Source organism: Cryptomeria japonica, chromosome 4 (assembly GCF_030272615.1).
Source record: "Cryptomeria japonica chromosome 4, Sugi_1.0, whole genome shotgun sequence".
Taxonomy (NCBI): domain Eukaryota; kingdom Viridiplantae; phylum Streptophyta; class Pinopsida; order Cupressales; family Cupressaceae; genus Cryptomeria; species Cryptomeria japonica.
Window position 1 is genome coordinate 143680587 of NC_081408.1, and position 20319 is coordinate 143700905.

The following is a 20319-nucleotide window of genomic DNA, read 5'->3' on the forward strand; positions in this document are numbered from 1 at the left end:
AATCCTACTCTTGATTGAACACTATCCCTTTCCATAATACTAATTCTAATTCAACCCCAACCCTTACCCCAAGCATTCTCCTAGAATACTAATTCTAATTGTTGTGTAATGTTAACCCTACACCTTATATGACCATGATTGAAACCTAACCATAACCTAACTGTAAACTTAACTCTAACCCTAATCCTAATTTAACTTTAATACTACTTTAACCCTAACACTAATGTAATTAAATTATAACATTGATTAAACTCTTGAACCTAAACTATAGCCCTAAAATTACCTTAACCTTAAATCTGACCTAACCTTGATACTATCCCTAATCTTTATGTTAATGTAATCCATAGCCCTAATTAAAGCTTCATCCTAACCTTGAAAACATGATTTATTATAGAGCCCTAACCTTAACACTAGGCTTTATCCTCAAACCTTGACCCTTTTTTAATCATAACACTAACCCTATAGCTAATAAGACTCTAATTTAATTGTGATATTATCACTACTCTTAATTGAACCCTAACCCTAACTCTAATACTAATTCTAATCGAACCTCAATCATTACCCCAACCATTCTTCCAGAATAATAACCTTAATTGTAGCCTAACTTTAACCCTAACCCTAACAATGATGTAAACCTTATCCTTGAACATAATAATAACCTTAACCCTAACCCTAGCCATAATCCCAATAGTAATCCTAAATCCTGACCCTAACCATAATTCTAAACCTAAACCAAACCCTAACCTTGATGCAAACGCTAATCGTAGCCCTAACAATGAGCTAAACCTTAACTCTAACCATAATACTAACCTTAACCCTCACCCTATTCGTAACCATAATACTGACCATTAAATAATGTTTTATAAGTACTATCATTAAATAAAGTCTAATATATATCTTACAGTTTAGTACATGCTTTAATCTTGCAACACATATATATTTATTAAAAATAGTCTAAATGGATATATAAAATTTTATATATGTCTATATAATAATATAATTCAATTCAAGAAAAAGATACTATATAATTATATATTGCATTTATTTTATGTTTTTCATGTCACATCGTGTGACTGCCACTAGCATATATACCTTAAATTTTAAATTAATCCATATAAAATACGCTGAGAGATATCCTTCTCGAGGCGCCAATTTTACTTTAGGGTGTAAAATTGATTAAAAATAGGTGCCTCGAGAAGGATATCTCTTAGCATATTTTATATGGATTAAATTAAAATTTAAGGTATATATGCTAGTTTATTTATACCTATAAGATACACAGATAACTCTAATAACAAGGTTACTATTTATGCCAATTTATTTACTTAGTTTTTTTAATTAATTGTTGCAATTGTATAATTTCAACTAGGGTTGTTATCACTTCATCATGGAGGTTACTATATACCCTTATATTTTACTGACATCTATATTTTATGTAGATACATTATTGGTGGTGATAAATTGACTTCTATATTATTGGTAGTGGTTTATCTTGGTTTTGTACTATGGTTCTAAACAATTTGGACTTATTAGTGCTTTAGTTGAATTTTTTTTATTGTGCAGGGGTCATGGGTCATATTTAGTTAATATATAGTTATCATGATTCTATATTTCCCAAATATATTCATGTATGGATATATGCTTCATGAGTTACACAAAAATATTTAAATATTCTTTCATAAAATTTAGTTAGGTAAATAATTGTTTGATATTAATGGAATGGTTTCACTTGTAAATATGAATGTCAAATATTCAAGTCAAACCACTTAATTCTACTAAAATAATAGATATAGTGCTACATAATCATGATACCCATCAGACAAATAAAATTTAACATATGAAGACAATAGAATCATTACTTGTTGCATTCATCTAACTTGAAATTGGTATCACATGCAAAATTCAATGCTAAATAATTTGTAGCCATATTCATAATTAATATTAATTAATATACTATCTAGTGGTCTCAGTGTTCAAGACTCCCACTCTTCAAATCTTTGTCGTTATAGCTAAGGTTGGTTGGAAAATTGTTTCTAAAGGTGTGGACTGGTTGATTGCCATGAATTATAAGTATCTTCAAGGTAGAGATAAATATACCTTTTTTTAACTTATGAAATCCTTCCCAGGTGTTCTTATGTCTAAAACAATCTGATAAAAACTAAAGATATTCTTTTGAAAGGTATTCAATAGAAAGGTGGTAATGTTTGAAAGGTTGGTATCTAAACAGATCCTTGGGTTTCCTATGTCCACTTGGAATTCCATATGATATGTTTAGCTATTGAAGGTATCCTTTATGAAAGGTATGTAATTTATATGATTGACTACTGGATTCCTGGTTCTTCCCTAACTAAGTGAAAATTTAAGATCTATTGGACTTTGATCTTCCTCTAAAGACAACGGTTGGGGAACTTCTTAGAATTATTATCAACTTCAAGTTCTTCAGGTTATATACTTTAGAAAGGTTGATCTTTGCCTCCTCTGAAGATACAAAGTACTCGATCTATGAGAATGAAGAAGAAACTATCGACCACATTAGATTTCATTGCTAGTACTCTTGGAATATGATACAAATAGTTTCCCACATGTTCCTTGTTGAGTGGGTTTGGAATGGAAACTTAAAGGATTTTGTTTTAGGATGGTATCCCCCATCAAATTATCCCCTTATTAGAGAGCTCTATTGGTAGGATTTTTTCCATAATGGCTAGTGCCTATGCAAAGAAAGCAAAACTTGGACAAATCAGCTATTGATAATATACAATCATGTGGAAAAAAAAAAATTCAACAACGAATAAACAATTTGAGTAGCATTAGCTTAAAACTGCATGTAATCAAATAAAAATGTGTCCATTAATATTTAAATACGTGAAATAAATTAATTTTTTAAAAGAGTAAATATGCATTTTGATGCTAACTTTTAAATATATGGAATCGAATCACAACCATCATTTAATATCTAACCAAATAGAAAAAATTAAACTCTTCCAAGAGTAAATAGTTTTTATGTCATGTGATTATTAAGATATAAAATATACTTATTATAATCAACTTCTACTGGAAGTCAATGATGAAAAATGGATACACTATTCTAGACATTTAAAGCATACAAATATTCTACTATCTATAGGGGGCTCAATAATTCATGGGATTTACAGACCTATGTGGTTTAATGGAAAGTCAAAGTTGCATTGTTAGTAGTTTCTAGGTTACATTCATTACCAAAGCTTTAGATGCTTCTAATTACTATTTTGATTTAGAATGAGAACAAATATTAATATTTATTTGTCTTGAGTTGACTACAACAAAGAGAAGAGCCTTTCAATATTTATATGAAGTGGATAACTATCATTGATTTCTAACAAGATCCCAATTCCTTATCCATACAAATTTTAATAGAATATTATTAGTTCATGAACCCTAAGTTCCCTTTATTCCTTATAATCATTAGATTTGAAAACTTCAGAGGCCATAATAATAAATGAGAGAAATGATGAAGATCATTATTTGGTAGTCATATTTTTTTGTTAAGTAAAAAAGGCTTTTAACAAATCGCAATTTATCACAAAATTATTGAATTCTAGTAGAACGAGATTTTATACAATATAGAACCAACACAGTCTTAAAAACAACAATAAAAATTTAAAAAATAACAAAAAATCTAAGAAAAAAGAGGCAATTTAACTATTACCCTACATAGTATTGACATAGTTGACAATTCTAATAGCCTCTAACATGTATATCATTAATTTCATGTTCTCCGAATGCAAGCAGTGTCCATTTTCATTTGTATTTGTGGTCTATCCATAATAGTTTTTCCTTTCTTTTTTTTTTCATAAGTTGTGGAATGTTAGATCTATTTCTTGATATTTTTATTTCTAAGTAGAAAACCATCACATTGTTGGAAACTATTCCCATAAACTTTTTTAAAGATATAGTAGAAGAGAGAAGTACTAATGATTTAGTAGTTGGTAATAATATTGGTCAAATTTTAATATAGCTTATAAATTCTATATTTTAGAGACACATCTAAATGTTGGAGCCCAAACAAAATTTTTCTAGTGGATTGTAGTAAACAAAACTCTTATTTTTGGCACTTATATAATTTCAAAGAATGGGCTCAAATAATATTTTTCTACAATTTGAATGATACTTAAGGGAGAATGATTTTTTATTGATATACGTAGTAAGAGTAGCATGGGTACTAGTAAGACCAACAATAAGACCCAAATATGTAATATATTCTTGGGATGGACATTAGGAATTTAGTTGTGGGTGACCCAATTAGGGTTGTTAAGAGATTCAAACTAGTGGGTATCTTACTTAATAGAATTGACAATCTTTTAAAAAAATAGAAAAAGGGGTTTTGGGTTCAACCTAATAAAAGCATGTAAATTATCAAGAAGATATCTTTTTGATTTATCAGCCATAAAATTAGCACAAAACATTAAATTCTTAATGAAGTGGGATTTAGGCCTTCTTTGTAGAGGTTTTATTCACATTTCTAAGTGATGTAGGGGAAACAATAGGGAATTTCCTTTATCATAGTGCCAAAATGTCCTTAATTATTTTATAAAGGGAAGGAGTCAAAGTATCCACATTGTTGCAAAAATTGCAAACAATCTTAGTGGGGGCTAGTGAATTGGATAGATGGAGAGAGTAGAATAAATAAATTAGACCCTAGTGAATGGAAATTTTGGCCTAGTTGAGAACTTCCATTATTAACTATTATAGGGAGTTGAGAAGGAAAAAGAATAAAATCATTTATGAAAAATATTGCAACATTAAGTATATTCACATACCTATACCTACTCCCCACCTCCGTATTTTCCTCCCCCTATATACTTAATTCCTGATGAGATTGAGTTTGATTTGTAAGTATTTCTACTCCTCCCAGTTTCCATTTCTTTGACTACCTTCTACTCCCATCAGATCACTCCAGTTCCCATCCTATATATCATACTCCTTAGCATATCTATATTTACTTTCCGTCCCTCCCTCCCTCTATGTCCACTAGGTGATTTCATCCTTCTATAACTCATATAGAACAATTTTCTAGAGATCTACATCACCTATATTACTAAACAACACGTAATAAGCTACCACCCAAACTCATAAGGCTTTCTAGAATCCATGTAAATTTCATCCTTCATATGTTGAAGCACTGCAATTTTCTCTGACACCCTTACCTATAATAGTTTGGTGTGGTTTATTTTCTATCCATTTCTATTTTACAACATGTAAATCTCTATTAAGATGTTATATTCACGATCCCGATGTAGACTATGGCCTATCCTACCACATATTTTCTACACAACTTACAAAGAAGATCAATAATTTTTATCAACTCTTGTCAAGTGGTATAATTCCACAAAAAAGAGATACAATAAAAAAGGATAGTTATACCACAAACCCTCTATATCTTTCAAAATTTAGGGCCATACTTGTATATAGTATTTTTTCTCTCCCAAATAGCAATATCGAAGTTATGACCATATTTAGTTATGACCTATACAATAATTAGGTCCTAATCAACACCTTGAGGATCTACAACATGATTTCTAATGTCACTACCATCTCTATAGTAGACAAATGAAATACATTTTTCTCAAACTTCCATATTTCTACTAGAAATATCAACATATCCTAATAAGCTCATATGGTTGGGACCTTTGCTATCTACTGTAGTCTATAGGACTACAATATGACATGCTCTATGTCACCAAATCCCTTCATTATATGCATCTCTCACAATGAGTCTCATGGATATAACGAATCCTACACTTTCATCATGTGTTAAAGCCACCATAAAACTACTATCCTACATCTTTGCTAATCGTATACCCCTCCCATCTTCTATCCTCCTTTTTTCTTATTCAAGCACCATTATTGCATTTTTCTATAAATGTGCTCTTTAGCCCATGCATCTATTTTATTTGATCTTTCATCACTTGAAACATCTATCATTTTAGACAACACATATACCTCATTCCTCCACATACAATCTTGTATGCATACACCTGATTTTTTATGCAACTTCACACTTTCAATGCATGCACTGCACTTCACTATGTGCTAGGTTTTCATGTAACCATCACATTTTACATATATGTGCAAAAGTTCTCTATATGTTCCACATCTATCAATGTGTGCACTCAAACCCCCTACACATGCTAGGTAAAGTTTTCCATGAATTAGCACTTTATTCTACTACTCAACCCTTTCAACCCACATAAATGACCCTAAAATGTTTAAAATACTTTTATTTTATATTTAGATAAATACCTAAAAGGGCCAACACCCATTTAAATTAAAAAGTAAAGATAAAACCATTACATAATGTCAAATCTAACCATATTGCTAGAAATCCCACTAGATGGGCAACTTGTCATTCACAATATCCCATCCCAAAAATGCTTGTTCTCAAATACATGCATTTTTACATTGCTATTACAACCCCCTAATCTCTACTAATCATCCATATTTTTGTTTCTTACATCTTTTATATGAGAGTAAAGGGGCATATTAAGAGATCTATCTCTCCTTGACGTCTATTTTTTCTTCACTTTCATAATTTCCTAGCCTTCTTCTAGCTTTGTGGCCTCCTTCTGTTCCATCAATGTGGAATCAAAAAGGGCTTGCTCCACCGTAGGGAGCCTTCTTCTAGCTTTGTGGCCTCCTTCTGTTCCATCAATGTGGAATCAAAAAGGGCTTGCTCCACCATAGGGATACAAGTTATTTTTGTGGATTCATTCCTTATATTTTCTATCTCAAACCTCCCTAAGGCCCCTATGCTTGCAATGGGAGAATCCCCCACTTCCAAAGATGAGTAAGAATCAATCTAGGAGTCTTCCAATGTCATTAAATTATCAACAATAGTAGCCCTATTTTTGTCCCTCTTATGTTGCCCTTTTGAGGCATTTTTTGAGTCATTTTCCCTATGTCTCTCAATAGATCCCTCACTCAAATCAAGCTTTGAAACTTTGGAACTTTCTTTTTCTACCAAATAGGTGTTAGGATCTTCCTGCTTCACCATGAAGCCTTTCTTTGATAATTTCTTTTGATACATTGGGCTACCTTATGACCTGTTTGGAAGCACCGTCTACATCTAAACAAAATACCTTCATAGTCCACAGGTTGTACCCAACTCCCATTTGCAAATTTCAAACAAAGTTTTGTGGGAGGAAATTTTTTTTGCATCCATCTCCACAAGAATACGAACATAAGTAGTATGAATTAAATTGAAGGAATCCTCATCTAATCAATTTTTTTTACCTAAAGTGTTTCCAATAGCTTCAAATCAAGATTCGATCCAAAAATGTAACAGTTAATTGGGAAATATTTTCTATATTGGTGTCTTGTCAAAAGATTTAGAGGACAGGTTGAAAGATGGATGCCAAGGTTTTAGCGACAACAAATATTTATCTTCCTAGCTCCAATGATTCTCACACAAAACCTTTTTTTTTGTCTTAAACACTATCAAAGATCACTACAAAGTAACTGCAAGCACTAGGGAATTTTTGGATATTCCCATCCAAAATGGGGCTCCAAGAATCAATAATCCATTTGTGTAAATCACATCATTCCTATAGACTACAAATGTCCCTTCCCATTACCCCCATTTTGTTCACTCCCGAGGGAATTCTCACCACACTACTCTCGATTAGCTATGTCTATCCCCTTTAGACCTCCACATAGAGAAGACACCAACATCACACTTCTCCGACGTAGGTATACTTGAGTTCCCCTATTTATTGGGGCACCTTGTTCCACCCTTATGCCCCATCCCCTATTTCAAGAATTGCTTATCATAGATAAAATCACCCCCAGTCCCAAACCCTTATGAGCTAGCAAACTAGTGCCTAGGTATGTCCTTCCTAACCCTATCAGATCCTGGAAATGAGGTAGACTCCCTTTTTACAAACTAAGATGCATATGAAACTCCATGATTCAAAGAAACCCTAGTTCCAACTGATTGCCGCAAACCACATCTATGGGATTTCTCACCACCCCGAGGAACACTAGATCCACAACCAAGACATTTTGAGCTAAAAAAATGACATTCGGAAAAGCCCTTACTTGCTTTGTCTAAAGCCACATCTTGGCAATAGCTTAAATTCGTTGGAGCACCCCTGCCTCTCGCAAGAGACAAAACTAGCTCCTATTTCTCGCCATAAAAGGAAGCACAATCATTTTCCCTCCTATTTGGTTCACTACACACTATTTCCATCCACACCGAATGATACCTATTCTACAAAATGTGAGTATCTGAAAAATTTCGGCAAGACCTTGTGGGTCAGGAAGTACGGGAGACATGGTGCCATGACCGTTAAGGGCGACAAATGTTAAATGTTTGATATACTTAGTTTCTCAATACTTACTATTATCTTGGTACACTTTGATTGCTTGTATCATCTCACTAAATCCACTACGCTTATTCTCCTCTCTAAAATTTACTATTTTCTTGTGTGAAAATGAATAGTTTTCACCCTCCAACCCCATTTATTCACCCACTTTATTGCTTCTACAACCATTTCTCTATTTCACATCTATTATACTCCATTTTCCCTCATCTACCCAATTTCCATCGTATTTTCCTTTTTCAAGAGCTCACTCTTGCCCTCTTTTACATGCTTGACTATTTAAGAATATAACATCCTCTTTATCATATTTTATTTATTTGTTTTAAATTGGAAAGTCTTAATCTTCCATTTCTTCTTCAAGTGTATTATATTCTTATTCTATTTCACATTTCTTATATTTTTTTTAAACATTGACTGATATATTTTTTAAAAAATTTAGAGCTCGACAAAACCTTTAACAAGAACCACCTTTTCTAACGTGAGAAGCCTTGATACTTCAACTATTTTCATTCTTTTCGCTTTTGATAATAAAACGACAAGCGCTTGTTATATATTGTTAACGTCATCTAGTTCGAAAGAATTTGTTTGACTTCTTCAAAGATTATAGTTATTGACGGCGTCGATTAAGGGAGTACAGCGAGAAACCCCAATTGAATGGGCCCCTGCAAGACCAGTCAGAATATTTATATAAGATATAATCTACAGCAGATTTAATCAATTCATCAAGCGTTATTAGGAAATATGTAGCCCTACCTGAGAGAGTGACCATGTCCTCCTGCGACAATTGCTTTGAAGCAAAAAATTGTGTCAACCTGTTTACATCAAATGAGGGAGAAGGAATATTGTCTGTGACCTCTGGTGCGAGAGATACCCTTCCGTCTCTTCGTCCACCTTGAACAGCCCAAAATACTCCACCAGCCTGAATTTGCATTCGTTGTAATATATGTTAAGCTAATATTAGTGCTACATATTCATAACTTGATTATTATGATTGTCAAGAATACATACTTGGTAAGCGCTATCTCTTGCAGCGAATGCCACTACGTCAGCACAAGAAACGACGCCGGCACATTTGGCTTCCAGTTTGGATTTAAATTCATCAATAATGTCGTAGCCCGTCAGGCTTGGGTTGTTGACGGGTGATTCCTTCTCTGCTGTGTTGTCTGAGGAATCAAGGAGAATTGATCCATCGCAACCCTGCAATTCATCATCCATCACTGCTGTAAATATATATTCTAACATACTTATCATGAAATAGCGGATGGAATTCAAGATGAGAATATTGCAGAATACTTACTCTTACAAAGCAATCATGGAAATGCATCCTTATGAGAGCAGCTGCTACACCAGGATTCGCTTTAACAGCTTTGGCAACAGTTTCACTGATGATCTCCTCGGCCTCAGGGCATGTTTGGCGATAATAACCCACCTTCAACCCATCTCCATTAGCTGTAGTAGATAAAAACAATACGAACAGAGGAATAACCAGCAAACTCGCTTCCATTTCACTTCAGAGTAGTTAAACAGTAGTCGGAATTCGGTTAGATGAGAGAGGAAAGTTAACAAAAACGCTTTAGTTATGGTGTACAGGAGGAGAGAAGGATGTGGTATTTAATACCATCATCTGCGGATTCGTTTGATCTGGTCAACACGGACTAGATAATGCGACCAAGCCTTATAATGTCTGTCTTACCATTCTGAATATTTCCAAAATACAGATAGCATTTAATGCATTGCAGCTTAGACTTGGCACCTCGGACTTATCTACGGTCTTGACTCATTCTATTTCTATTTGCTCGCGTCTGGATTTTTCCTAACATGAATAACATGACATGACAATCGAACATAACATGACAATGAAATGCTTGATCAACTATGAGTTTACTGTGCTCGTTCATATTTACTCAAAGTGTAGTAGTACATGCCTCAAAGTTTTCTTCCATCAAGAATGGTAGTTAACGCAAACATTTGAGCAAGTCTAACAAATTCTATCGAACTGTATGACATCATGGCACTGACAATGTATAACATTTCAACTTAAAAAAGGAAGATTCGGTCATTGAATCTTATTATATGTTGAGAAAGTTGAACGAGATCATCTGTATAACTTCAGCGGCCGAGGCGGTCAAGATCCTTCCATGGACTCTAAATATGCTCTTCAGCTCAAGGCCAAATGCCCCTCTTCAGCTTCAAACGACACCGTTGTTCCACTGGATCCTCTCACTCCCACTAAGTTGGACGCGAAATACTATTTAGACTTGCAATACAAGCGTGGACTGTTGAAATCTGATCAAACTTTGATGTCAAATGATGCCACGTCTAGACAGGTGAACATTAACGCCAAGTACCCCAAGATTTGGAGGGAAAATTTTGGAAGGGTAATGGTAAAGATGGATGCAATTGACGTGTTGACGGGATCGCAGGGAGAGATAAGGAAACAGTGCCATGTCCCCAACTAGCCAATTCCTCGGCCTCCACCGCCCTTGAAAAGAGAGTGTCATTGCTCTATTGTTTTATACCATTCTTTAATTGTAATTCTTTTATACAAAAGGAAAAATGACAGTTATTTGGTAATTTTTTCTGTCTGAATGATTCCAGAAACGTATCTGATAATTTTGCCCATACAGTCGAATAATTATTGTATGTGTTGAGATATTAGCACTGCTGCTAGATTAACATGCTAAACTACATACTTTGACGTTGAGTTCCGTTCTCCACAGCCACGCTGCATATAACCTCTAGAAACATATTATAGGCTCCATCATTCATGTCATGAAAACATGTTTGAGGACTAACCTTTCGAAATCCTAACAAGGTATTAATATGGTAAATATAATTGTTCAAAATAACGTGATAGAAATCTAATTTAACAAGGGCTGCAAGCTGGCAGGGCAGTTGTAGAAGAGAAGATTAGGTTAGCACAATCTGGACTATAGAAAAATGTTCTGATCAAGCTACTAACACGAAATCCTAAGGGCTTAGAACAGAGCATGAATTCATGTCTATGTTTTCCATTAATGGCACAAAAGAGAAAACTTAGAAAAGATCAAGAGTACTAAGAGTCAAGCATTATTTATTTAAAGTGTGTTGAACTGCAATCATCATTCACAATCCAGAGTCTATTTTCATTTTGTTATTCTATATCATTGTTTAGTGAACAATTGAGAAGAACAAGGCACACAAAACTGCCCTGCAATTGAGAAAGAAAATAGATCAATTCCAAGTTCTTCCGTTCAAGCTAAGATTTTCTTTCGCTTTGAGAGAAAAGAGAGAAAGAATATTAATCATCAATTCAATATTCCCTTTGGATGAAGTGCTGTTGCTAAACAACTATATGAATCTTCATGAGAAGAATTAAAATAACAAGATGAAAATAACATTTACAAAATTTGCTCAAACCTATGTATGCATGTATATATGTACATACATTTCCACAACCTTTGCTAGCATCCTCCCTGTTCGTGCCAAAATGGCAGCTTTGAAACAAGGTATGAACATCCATCAAAGCATGAAGGATAGAGGATTTTTATCAAATGTTGCAATTGCAACTGCTCTGCTACACATGTATGCAAAATGTGAAAGCAGGCAGGGCACACTTGTATCCCTGAAAGAAATGTGGTCTCAAGGACTGCAATGATCGTAGGAATTGCACAAAAAGGACTTGTTGAAAAATCTTTAGAGACTTCCAAGCAACTGCAATTAGCGGGTGTAAAGTCAGATTCCACGACATTTGCTAGCATCCTCCCTACTCCCGATAAAATGGGATCTTTGGAATAGGATATCTATATCCATCAATGCGATATGGAAGGTGGACTTTTGTCCACTTGGAAATGCTCTGGTAGACATGTATACAAAATGTGGAAGCACATACAAGGCATGTGGACTGTTTGACAGAATGCCTCAAAGAGATGTCATCTCATGCAATGCAATGATTGCAGGATATATACACAATGAATTTGTTGAGAAGGTTTTAGAAACTTTCAAGAGAATCGAATTGCTTGTGCCAAAATGGTGGCTTTGGAACAGACCAAATAATCCAAACTGAAAAATATTTACGAAAGAAGAGAATGTCAGTAATACCCATTTTCTAGAAGTCTCTAGATTTAAAAATCTACGGTGGCTAGGAAGTTTTGAGAAATAGTAGCATTGTCTTGAAGAAAGTTGCAGTCCTCTGTTTGGTCTAATGTGAGTCTCAGAAATGTCAAATAATATAAATAACTAAATAAATATGGATAGAAAAAAAGAGGAAATAGGCAAAAGTAAGATTGTTTGGCATTAGTCCAAATCAAAAAAGAGTTGAAATCTCCCTATGCCTCGGCACCATGGCCACTGCATCCTGTTCTTGGCCCTCTGTGTGGACCTATGAAATATTGAGATAAACCCATGGCTGATCTTTGAGCTTGCATCATGGGTGAAACCCTAGATAATCATAGAACAAAATCTATTTTCAAACATGATAAAGGGAAGACATGCAATGATCTGAAACTTAGCAAAGGACAAAATGAATTTAGCCAAAATGGCAAAGCATTTAACAGACACGTGGGCTTGAGAAGTACTTTTTTGACATGTTACATTTGTGTGTCTCTCTTACATGTAGGCTCCTCTGTTTGTTTTCCTGGAGTCTCTTGCATACTTGCATGGTAATTCTCATAAATGAATGCACTTGAGGGGTGGATGGGACGGTGCACAAGCATTTCGAGCTTGATATTTGTGTGTTCTCTCCCATATGGGATTGTGAATCTACCTTTGAAAGCTTTGCAAAAACTGACAAACCAATCCAACCTAGACACTATAAATTTTTAATTGTAATTAATTAAAATTTGAGCAAGTTTTCATAAAAAATACAGATATAGGGTAAGAAATTTAGACAAACAAATCTGAACATTTGATTGGCTGTATCAATTTAGATTAATCACTGGTTAAGATGAAGCCTCTCCAATAGTTCCATGTGGGGCAGGAACTAAAAATCATGGAGTTTGGTTTAAAGAAAGACTATAAATCAGAACAACATCAACTTATAAATCATGACACTCCATTACTTAAATTCATAACTAAAATTAAACTCTAGGAAGAGTAAATATGTATTTTAACATCAACTTATACAATTATGGAATCAAATAATAATTATCCATTTATATATAATTATGCAACCATAATTAAATTCTACATAGAATTAATAGTTTGCATGTCATGTACTAGTAAATTTATCCAATCAAACCATTAAAATTAAATTATAGTAAAATTCAATTATGTGAAATGAATTCCCTACTCCTTCGCACATTTAAAGTTTAGAAATGTCTTGCCATCTATAAAGGCCTCACTAATTCATAAGCTATAGGCTTGTGTGGGTTAATAGGAAGTCTAAGTTGCATTGTTAGTAGATTCTATGTAGCATTCATTACAAGACATTTAGATGCTCCTACTTACTATTTTCATAATAAAATAGTTAAACTCTTAAGATTATATTATCTTGAGGAGAATTTACCAAATAGAAGAGCTAGTATTCTATGAAGTGAATACCTATTATCAATTGTAAAAAAGATCTTAATTTTTTATCAACATAAATACTAAGAAATTATTAGTATTTGAACTCTAAGTTATGTATATTCCTTATACTCATTAGATTTGAGGTATTTAAATGTGGTAATAATAAACAAGAGAAAGGTTCTTACTCATTATTTTATTTTCTTATTATTTTTATTAGGAGAAAAAGTATTACAAAGACACCATTCAAAATAAAAATATGACATTCTAAATGAACCATGTTCTAGAATATATAGAACCCAGATAGTCTCATGTACAACAACAAAAAGACAAAAATAAATCTACAAAACCTAAAAAAAAAGAGGCAAACTAATTATCACCCTGCATAGTATTGATGTATTTAATAATTCTAATATTATCTTAAATGTCTATTATTAGTTTCACCTTACACAAAATGGAAGTAAATTTTCTATTTTTATTTGAATTTATAGCTTACACAATTTTCTTTATTCGTGAGGTGTGAAAAGATGGATCTATTTATTGATCTTTTTTAGTTCTAAGTTGAAAACAATCATATTATTAGCAAACAATCTAATAACCAATTTTTTGAAATATTTAATGGAAGAGAGATAAGTAATAGTGATGTCCTATTTTATAGTAATATCGGTTATGTTGGAGTTTAGAATATCAATTCTAACTTTTAAAGACCTTTGTGAATATCAGAGCTCAAAGACCATTTTGCATAGTGGATGGTTGGAAATGCCTCTCAATTTTGATACCTTCTCACAAAGAATCATTAAAAGACTTAGAGGGATAATTTTCTACAATTAAAATTTGACATAAAGTATAGTTTCTTTCCTTCTTAAAGTTACTCCTAAGATCAACATGGATGTTGGTAATACAAACCACATGGACCAGAGAAGTAACACATACTATGGAATGGATATTTGGAATGAAGTTTTGGGTGACCAAGTTAGTGTTGTCAATAGTTTCAAACTAGGAAGTTTCTTTGTTGATAGCATTAATAATATTAAAAAAATGGAACTAGGGCTTGTAGGTTCAACCTGATAAACAACATGTAGGCTAGCTTGAAGAGGATTTTATTTTTTTGGATGAATATATGTGTTAGTTTTTATTATTTTTAAAATATATTACATATATTAATAAAAATAAAAATAAAGTAAAGGGACACAAGGTCACCCCTCAAAGTCATATGGGCAAGGCCTAAAGAGATATATTAGATTCACATGATTAGAGTTTGGAAAGTAGAGTAAAGGATAAAAAAAGATTAGTCAAAAGGACAAAGCCCAAAAAATAGAGAAACATGAAAAACTAGCCGCTTGAGCAGTGAGAGAATTCATAGAGGTTAGTAGAGGGGGATCCAGGTCATCCAATTTTCCCCATAGATTAGCAAGCTCCAGAGTGATTTCAGGAAGAGACCACCCCTTGGTAGTAGAAGCTTTACCTTGCTCTTTATCTTTATCATCTTGAACAAGAGAGATAGTCAAAATTAGTCTTAGAAAGTTTTTTGAAGTATCAAGCCAACCACCACCACTAAATGAAATTGGCCATCTACTACCACCACCAAAATCTATCCCTGCCCCCCTAGAGCCCCACTCAAAGGAAAAATCTCCATGCGCGGTAGAGGTAGAGAATCATTGAGAAGAACCACTCTCACTGCTAGTGGCAGTGGGAAACCTAGGACAAAGGGGTTTGAGAATTATATGCAAAAGGACTTCAAATACGTTGATGGCCACGAGGTGAGGAATGACCATAGAAGTCAAATCTTTCTAAAGGAACCTAGGCCATAGTGCATGGGATATTACCCCAGTGTTCAAGAAGCTCTCAACATAGATAGATAGATAGATAGTTAGATCAAAATAGAAATAGATAAATAAATGGTTTGATAGATAAGGGATGTGATAAATACTAAGATGTTTAAATATTTGGGCATTAATTTGGTTTTCTAGTAGAACAAAGCAAGCAATGAGGAACAACTAGGCCATGGGCTTTCTTAGAAAGAATTTTATTCATAATTTAAAGGAAAGTAGTGGAAATGGTAAGTAATTTCCTTTGATTTGTAGTGCCAACCCCTTTAACTAGTCTAGTGAGGGAGGGAGTTAGATTTACCACACTATTAAAACTTTTAGGAACAAGAATAGTGAGGGTTGGTGAGGTACATAGGCAGACCAAGTAGAATAAAAAAATTACCTTAGTGAATGGAAATCTTGGCAATGTTAAGAAATTTCACTACTAACTATTATAGGGATTTGAGAAGGAAATAAGAGAATAGGTCATGTAATAAATGAATTGAAATGGAGAAATGGTAGGATAAATTATAACAATATATTCCTTAAAGGTTGAAATATTTTATGAGATAAAATCCCACTTAATCAAAAGTTTTCTGGCAAGTTTACCCTTCTAGATCCATTTAGAAACCTTTATATCTTTTCTTCTTTCTAAAGTAAAATATTCACCAATTTTTTGTCTTTAGACTTTATTTATTATTTGAGTTTAATCTGAATTTAATCCTATCCATACTTATGCTAGTAGCTAAGGCAATAAAGGCTTTACTAATAGTAAATTTAAAATACTACCAATAGTTACAAACACCTATTTCTAATATTTGATATAGTACACCAAAAGATTAGGGAAATGGCCATTAAGATTAATCAAGTATCTATTGACCCTTCCATTGACAAAAAAGTAACTATAGTTTCTCATTGCTTTTAAGTATTTAAGCTAATGTAGGCTCTAAGAAGACTCATTCTTCTCCATACTATTCACTAAAAGCCACCAAGGAAAACTATTATATAATACATCTTGCATATAGAGATAGAATCAAAATTCTATTTTGAGACTAAAAATTCCTTGAGATAAAATATGGAGATGAAAATACACTAGAAAATACCAATATCAGAGAATTCCTTGTGTGATAATAAATTCTTGCTACTATAAATAATTTCAAGCTAAATAGATGAAAATCCTCATACTAGGGCACCCAATGCCCCTTTCCTTCCATTTTGAGCTATATTTTTGGGACACACTAGTACAAAACTTTTAAATTATATTTTTTATCATCTATCAAACTATTGGAAAGCTTAACATTAGGGTTCCTAACACCCCTATCAAACACAATATGATCTAAATTTTAGATCCAAGTTCCTCTTTGTATGTGTATTCCAGCTCTTCCTTACTATCTTAGTTTCACATTTTTTGTTTCTTGTTCACTATTAATTATAATCATTTTGTTGTCCTTAACCTAAATCACATACACACTTTTCACTATCTCACTTCTTTTGTAATAGAGGAACAGAGTCTCAGTGCCTAGCTCTCCTTTTAGGACTATGGCTAGGGATTTTTTTGTTCCAATTCTATTTTCTTGTATTATTATCATTAATGTCAAAAGGATGTCAAGGGAGGTTGTAGTGATGCCAGAAGAAATCACGCATAACACAGGTTATGCTGTGCTATTGCATGTAACACGTTGTGTTATGTTGCAGGGGTTTTGACCAGATTCATCATCTTCACATCTCGATCATGTTGGCAACAGTCATGTGTTGTGGTTTGTATGTCATGATTTCCACATTGCAGTAGTTATTTGGCTCACATGTATCCATGGGTTCAATGTTGTGTTCGTGTACAAGGACTATTGGCTGAGTACCTCATAGGATAACACAAATGTGGTACTACTTGCTATACCACATTATGGAAAAGCTCATGTGCTAGTCACATGGTATAATTAAAGTTTATGAGGTAATCCCTCCTATCCTGCGGTGTCAAAAGTGACCAACAAAAGTCACATGGGATAAGAAACTAAAGGGAAGATTACAGTTTCACTTATCCTGCATTGGTTAAGAGGCTCATAAAATATCATGTGGGGAAACAAAAGTAAATTCATCTCGTTGTCCTGTGTGACCAAGAAGAGAAGAGAATATTCTCATGGGATAAGGAAAACTGAAGAGAAAAGGGGAAATGTGTTCACCCTCTATCCTACACCATGCAAGTGTGTGTTTGGTATCCGTGCAGGATAATTTTGATCAAGGCATAGGGACCCCTCCCTCTATCCTGAACCATGATGGATGAGAGAAAGTTGACCATGTAGGGTTAAAAGGATAAACGAAGGAATTGAGCTTCCCACGTCATCAAAAGTGATGAGTGACGGTCATGTGGGGCAATGCAAATTCGAGAAATATATGCATCCCGCTATCTTGTGATACTAAGAAAGACAAGTTGATGGTCATGCAGGATAAGACAATGAGGTGAAAGAAGGATCCTGCTATTTTGTGCCTATAGATGGATGTAAAGAGGGACTCATGTGATAAGTTAAGGTAGAAAGAAGATGCATCCCGACAGCCTGCGTAGGTAAAATGACCATGTGAACAAATATGCAAGGCAAGTTAAAAGGAAAAATGATGCGCATCCCACCATCCCACAGTGACAGAGGTTAAAGTCATTAGAGGTGCTTCGATCGACATAGTGACAACCCGATAATGACGATAGTCCATGTGGTGTTTGACCATGGTTGACTATGAAGACTTTTGACGATATCTGTGCATGCTGATGGACACAAGGGTTTACGTGGAGGCCAACCAACCTTGAGTGAGTAATCTGGAAGAAGAATGTGAAGACATGTGGTTTCTTGATGAATACAAAATGAATCCGATATGCAAAAGTCAGTGACGGTGGATCTCAGTATGGTAGTTGTCGATCTTATCTCGGTAGGTTGATAGAAGATAGAGAATGCATTAATAGCAACTGAGTTGCAAATGGTTGATGGGATCAATGAAATCGACCGAGAAAAAATCAAATCTACTAGGTAGATTGGGGTTGCTAAAAATAGAAACTTAGTACGAAGAAATTTTAGAAAAACAAAGGATTTTTTTTTAATGTAGATGGTTTATCCAAGAAAGAAATTCAATCTATTGTAGATTGTATCCCTGAAAGGAAAATGAATTAATTGCAATATTAAACGGAAAAACATTCCTCAATGCACTGCTGATGGTGTAGGACTATAAATGTTATTCAATATCAGTAGGAGTGGTTGTTGAGACAGAGATAGAGGTGGAAATAAAGACAACTCCACAAGTCGATTGTAGATTGATGTGTGAAGTGTTGAAGAGAGGTGCATTGCTGAAGAGAGTTGACAGAGTATAAATTTCAGAAATAGAGAGAAGAAAGAAAGACATCCACAAAGACAGACAAAGAAGAAGAGATAGGGGAAGATGAAGAAACAGAGAAAAAACTCCAATATGTAGAGAAAGTCAATCTTAAGATATGAGAATTTTGTAAGTGTTACAAAACTCATTTGTAGCAAGGCTTTATCATTGCATTGTAAACTTGATCAATCACTATAAATCTCTAAGTGGGTGTGAAGAGAAGCGATAGGTGCTCCTTTGAGTAGGTACTCATTAAATCAAGGGTTGGTGCTGGACTTGGGTGGGTACCCTAAAGTTTCAAGGGTTGATTCTCCTTAGGTTGGTGCCCTACACATTGTAAACTGTTATTTACTCAGAGGCTGGATTGGAGCAGTAGTCTCTAGCAGCTATTCTCACAGAGGTTTTTCCCACATTGGGTTTTCCTCGTATATTCTGTGTTGTGGTGTGATTTGTGTGTGTGTATATGTTCTTAATTAATTTACAATTTCAGTACTTGCACACATAGTTAAAATTTTTAAAATACACTAATTCACCCCCCTCTTAGTGTCCATTTGTGTTCTTCACTATGAAGTAAATTAGGATCTTTAGTTTGCATTGATTGAACTAGGATCCCATTTCCCAATAATCCATGTAGTAATGGCTGGATGAAAAGATAAATTCCATCAATACTCTCTACTATTCAAAAAAGAAAAATTATAAGCTTGATGTATTTAAAGAGATTTCAAGTTCATTTAAATTATTGATACACATAAATAAGATGGATTTTAAAATTGTAAAAGGATGAATGGAAAGAGAAGAAAATGAGACCCTATACAAGATTAGGGATGCACATATTGAAAATTTGTTGACCCAGTAATTTAGAATTGTAATTTAGATTTAGTATAAGAAACCCATGTTTAGTGAGGGCGAATTGGGAGTCTAATTAAAACCCTCAAAAGATCATTGTTTATGTGGGTTATAATCTATTACTAATTCCTATATCATTTGGTCTCTTTATGGAATATAAGGATGTCATTTTCTTGACATATAGAGAATCAAAAGGGTTTATTTTACACAATTTGTATGCTCATTAAGAATTGAATAGGGTTCCTATATGTTCATTTAATCCCAACATATGTTGAGCACCACCTATATGAAGGATATTTTACTTGATTAAAAAGAACTATGCAGTAAGATTCAATTAAGAAATTTATAAGATGCTTGATGCCAAAATAATTCTCAAAATACAAATCTGTGAATGTTATTTGCTAATAATTATTAATTTTAAGAAATAATCTATATTTAAATAAAAATTTACATAATCTCTAGGGTTATAAATA

General features: G+C 33.6%; 1 protein-coding gene across 1 annotated transcript; it reads right to left on the minus strand.

Moving 5' to 3' along the window:
• Positions 1-8951: 8951 nt before the first annotated feature.
• On the minus strand, positions 8952-9861 carry LOC131074091 (peroxidase 5-like). The gene is made up of 4 exons (XM_058010633.2): positions 9655-9861; positions 9366-9554; positions 9111-9276; positions 8952-9019 (listed from the first exon to the last, which is right to left on the minus strand). The coding sequence occupies exons 1-4, from the start codon at positions 9859-9861 to the stop codon at positions 8952-8954; spliced, it is 630 nt and encodes a 209-aa protein (XP_057866616.2).
• Between the last annotated feature and the right edge of the window lie 10458 nt (positions 9862-20319).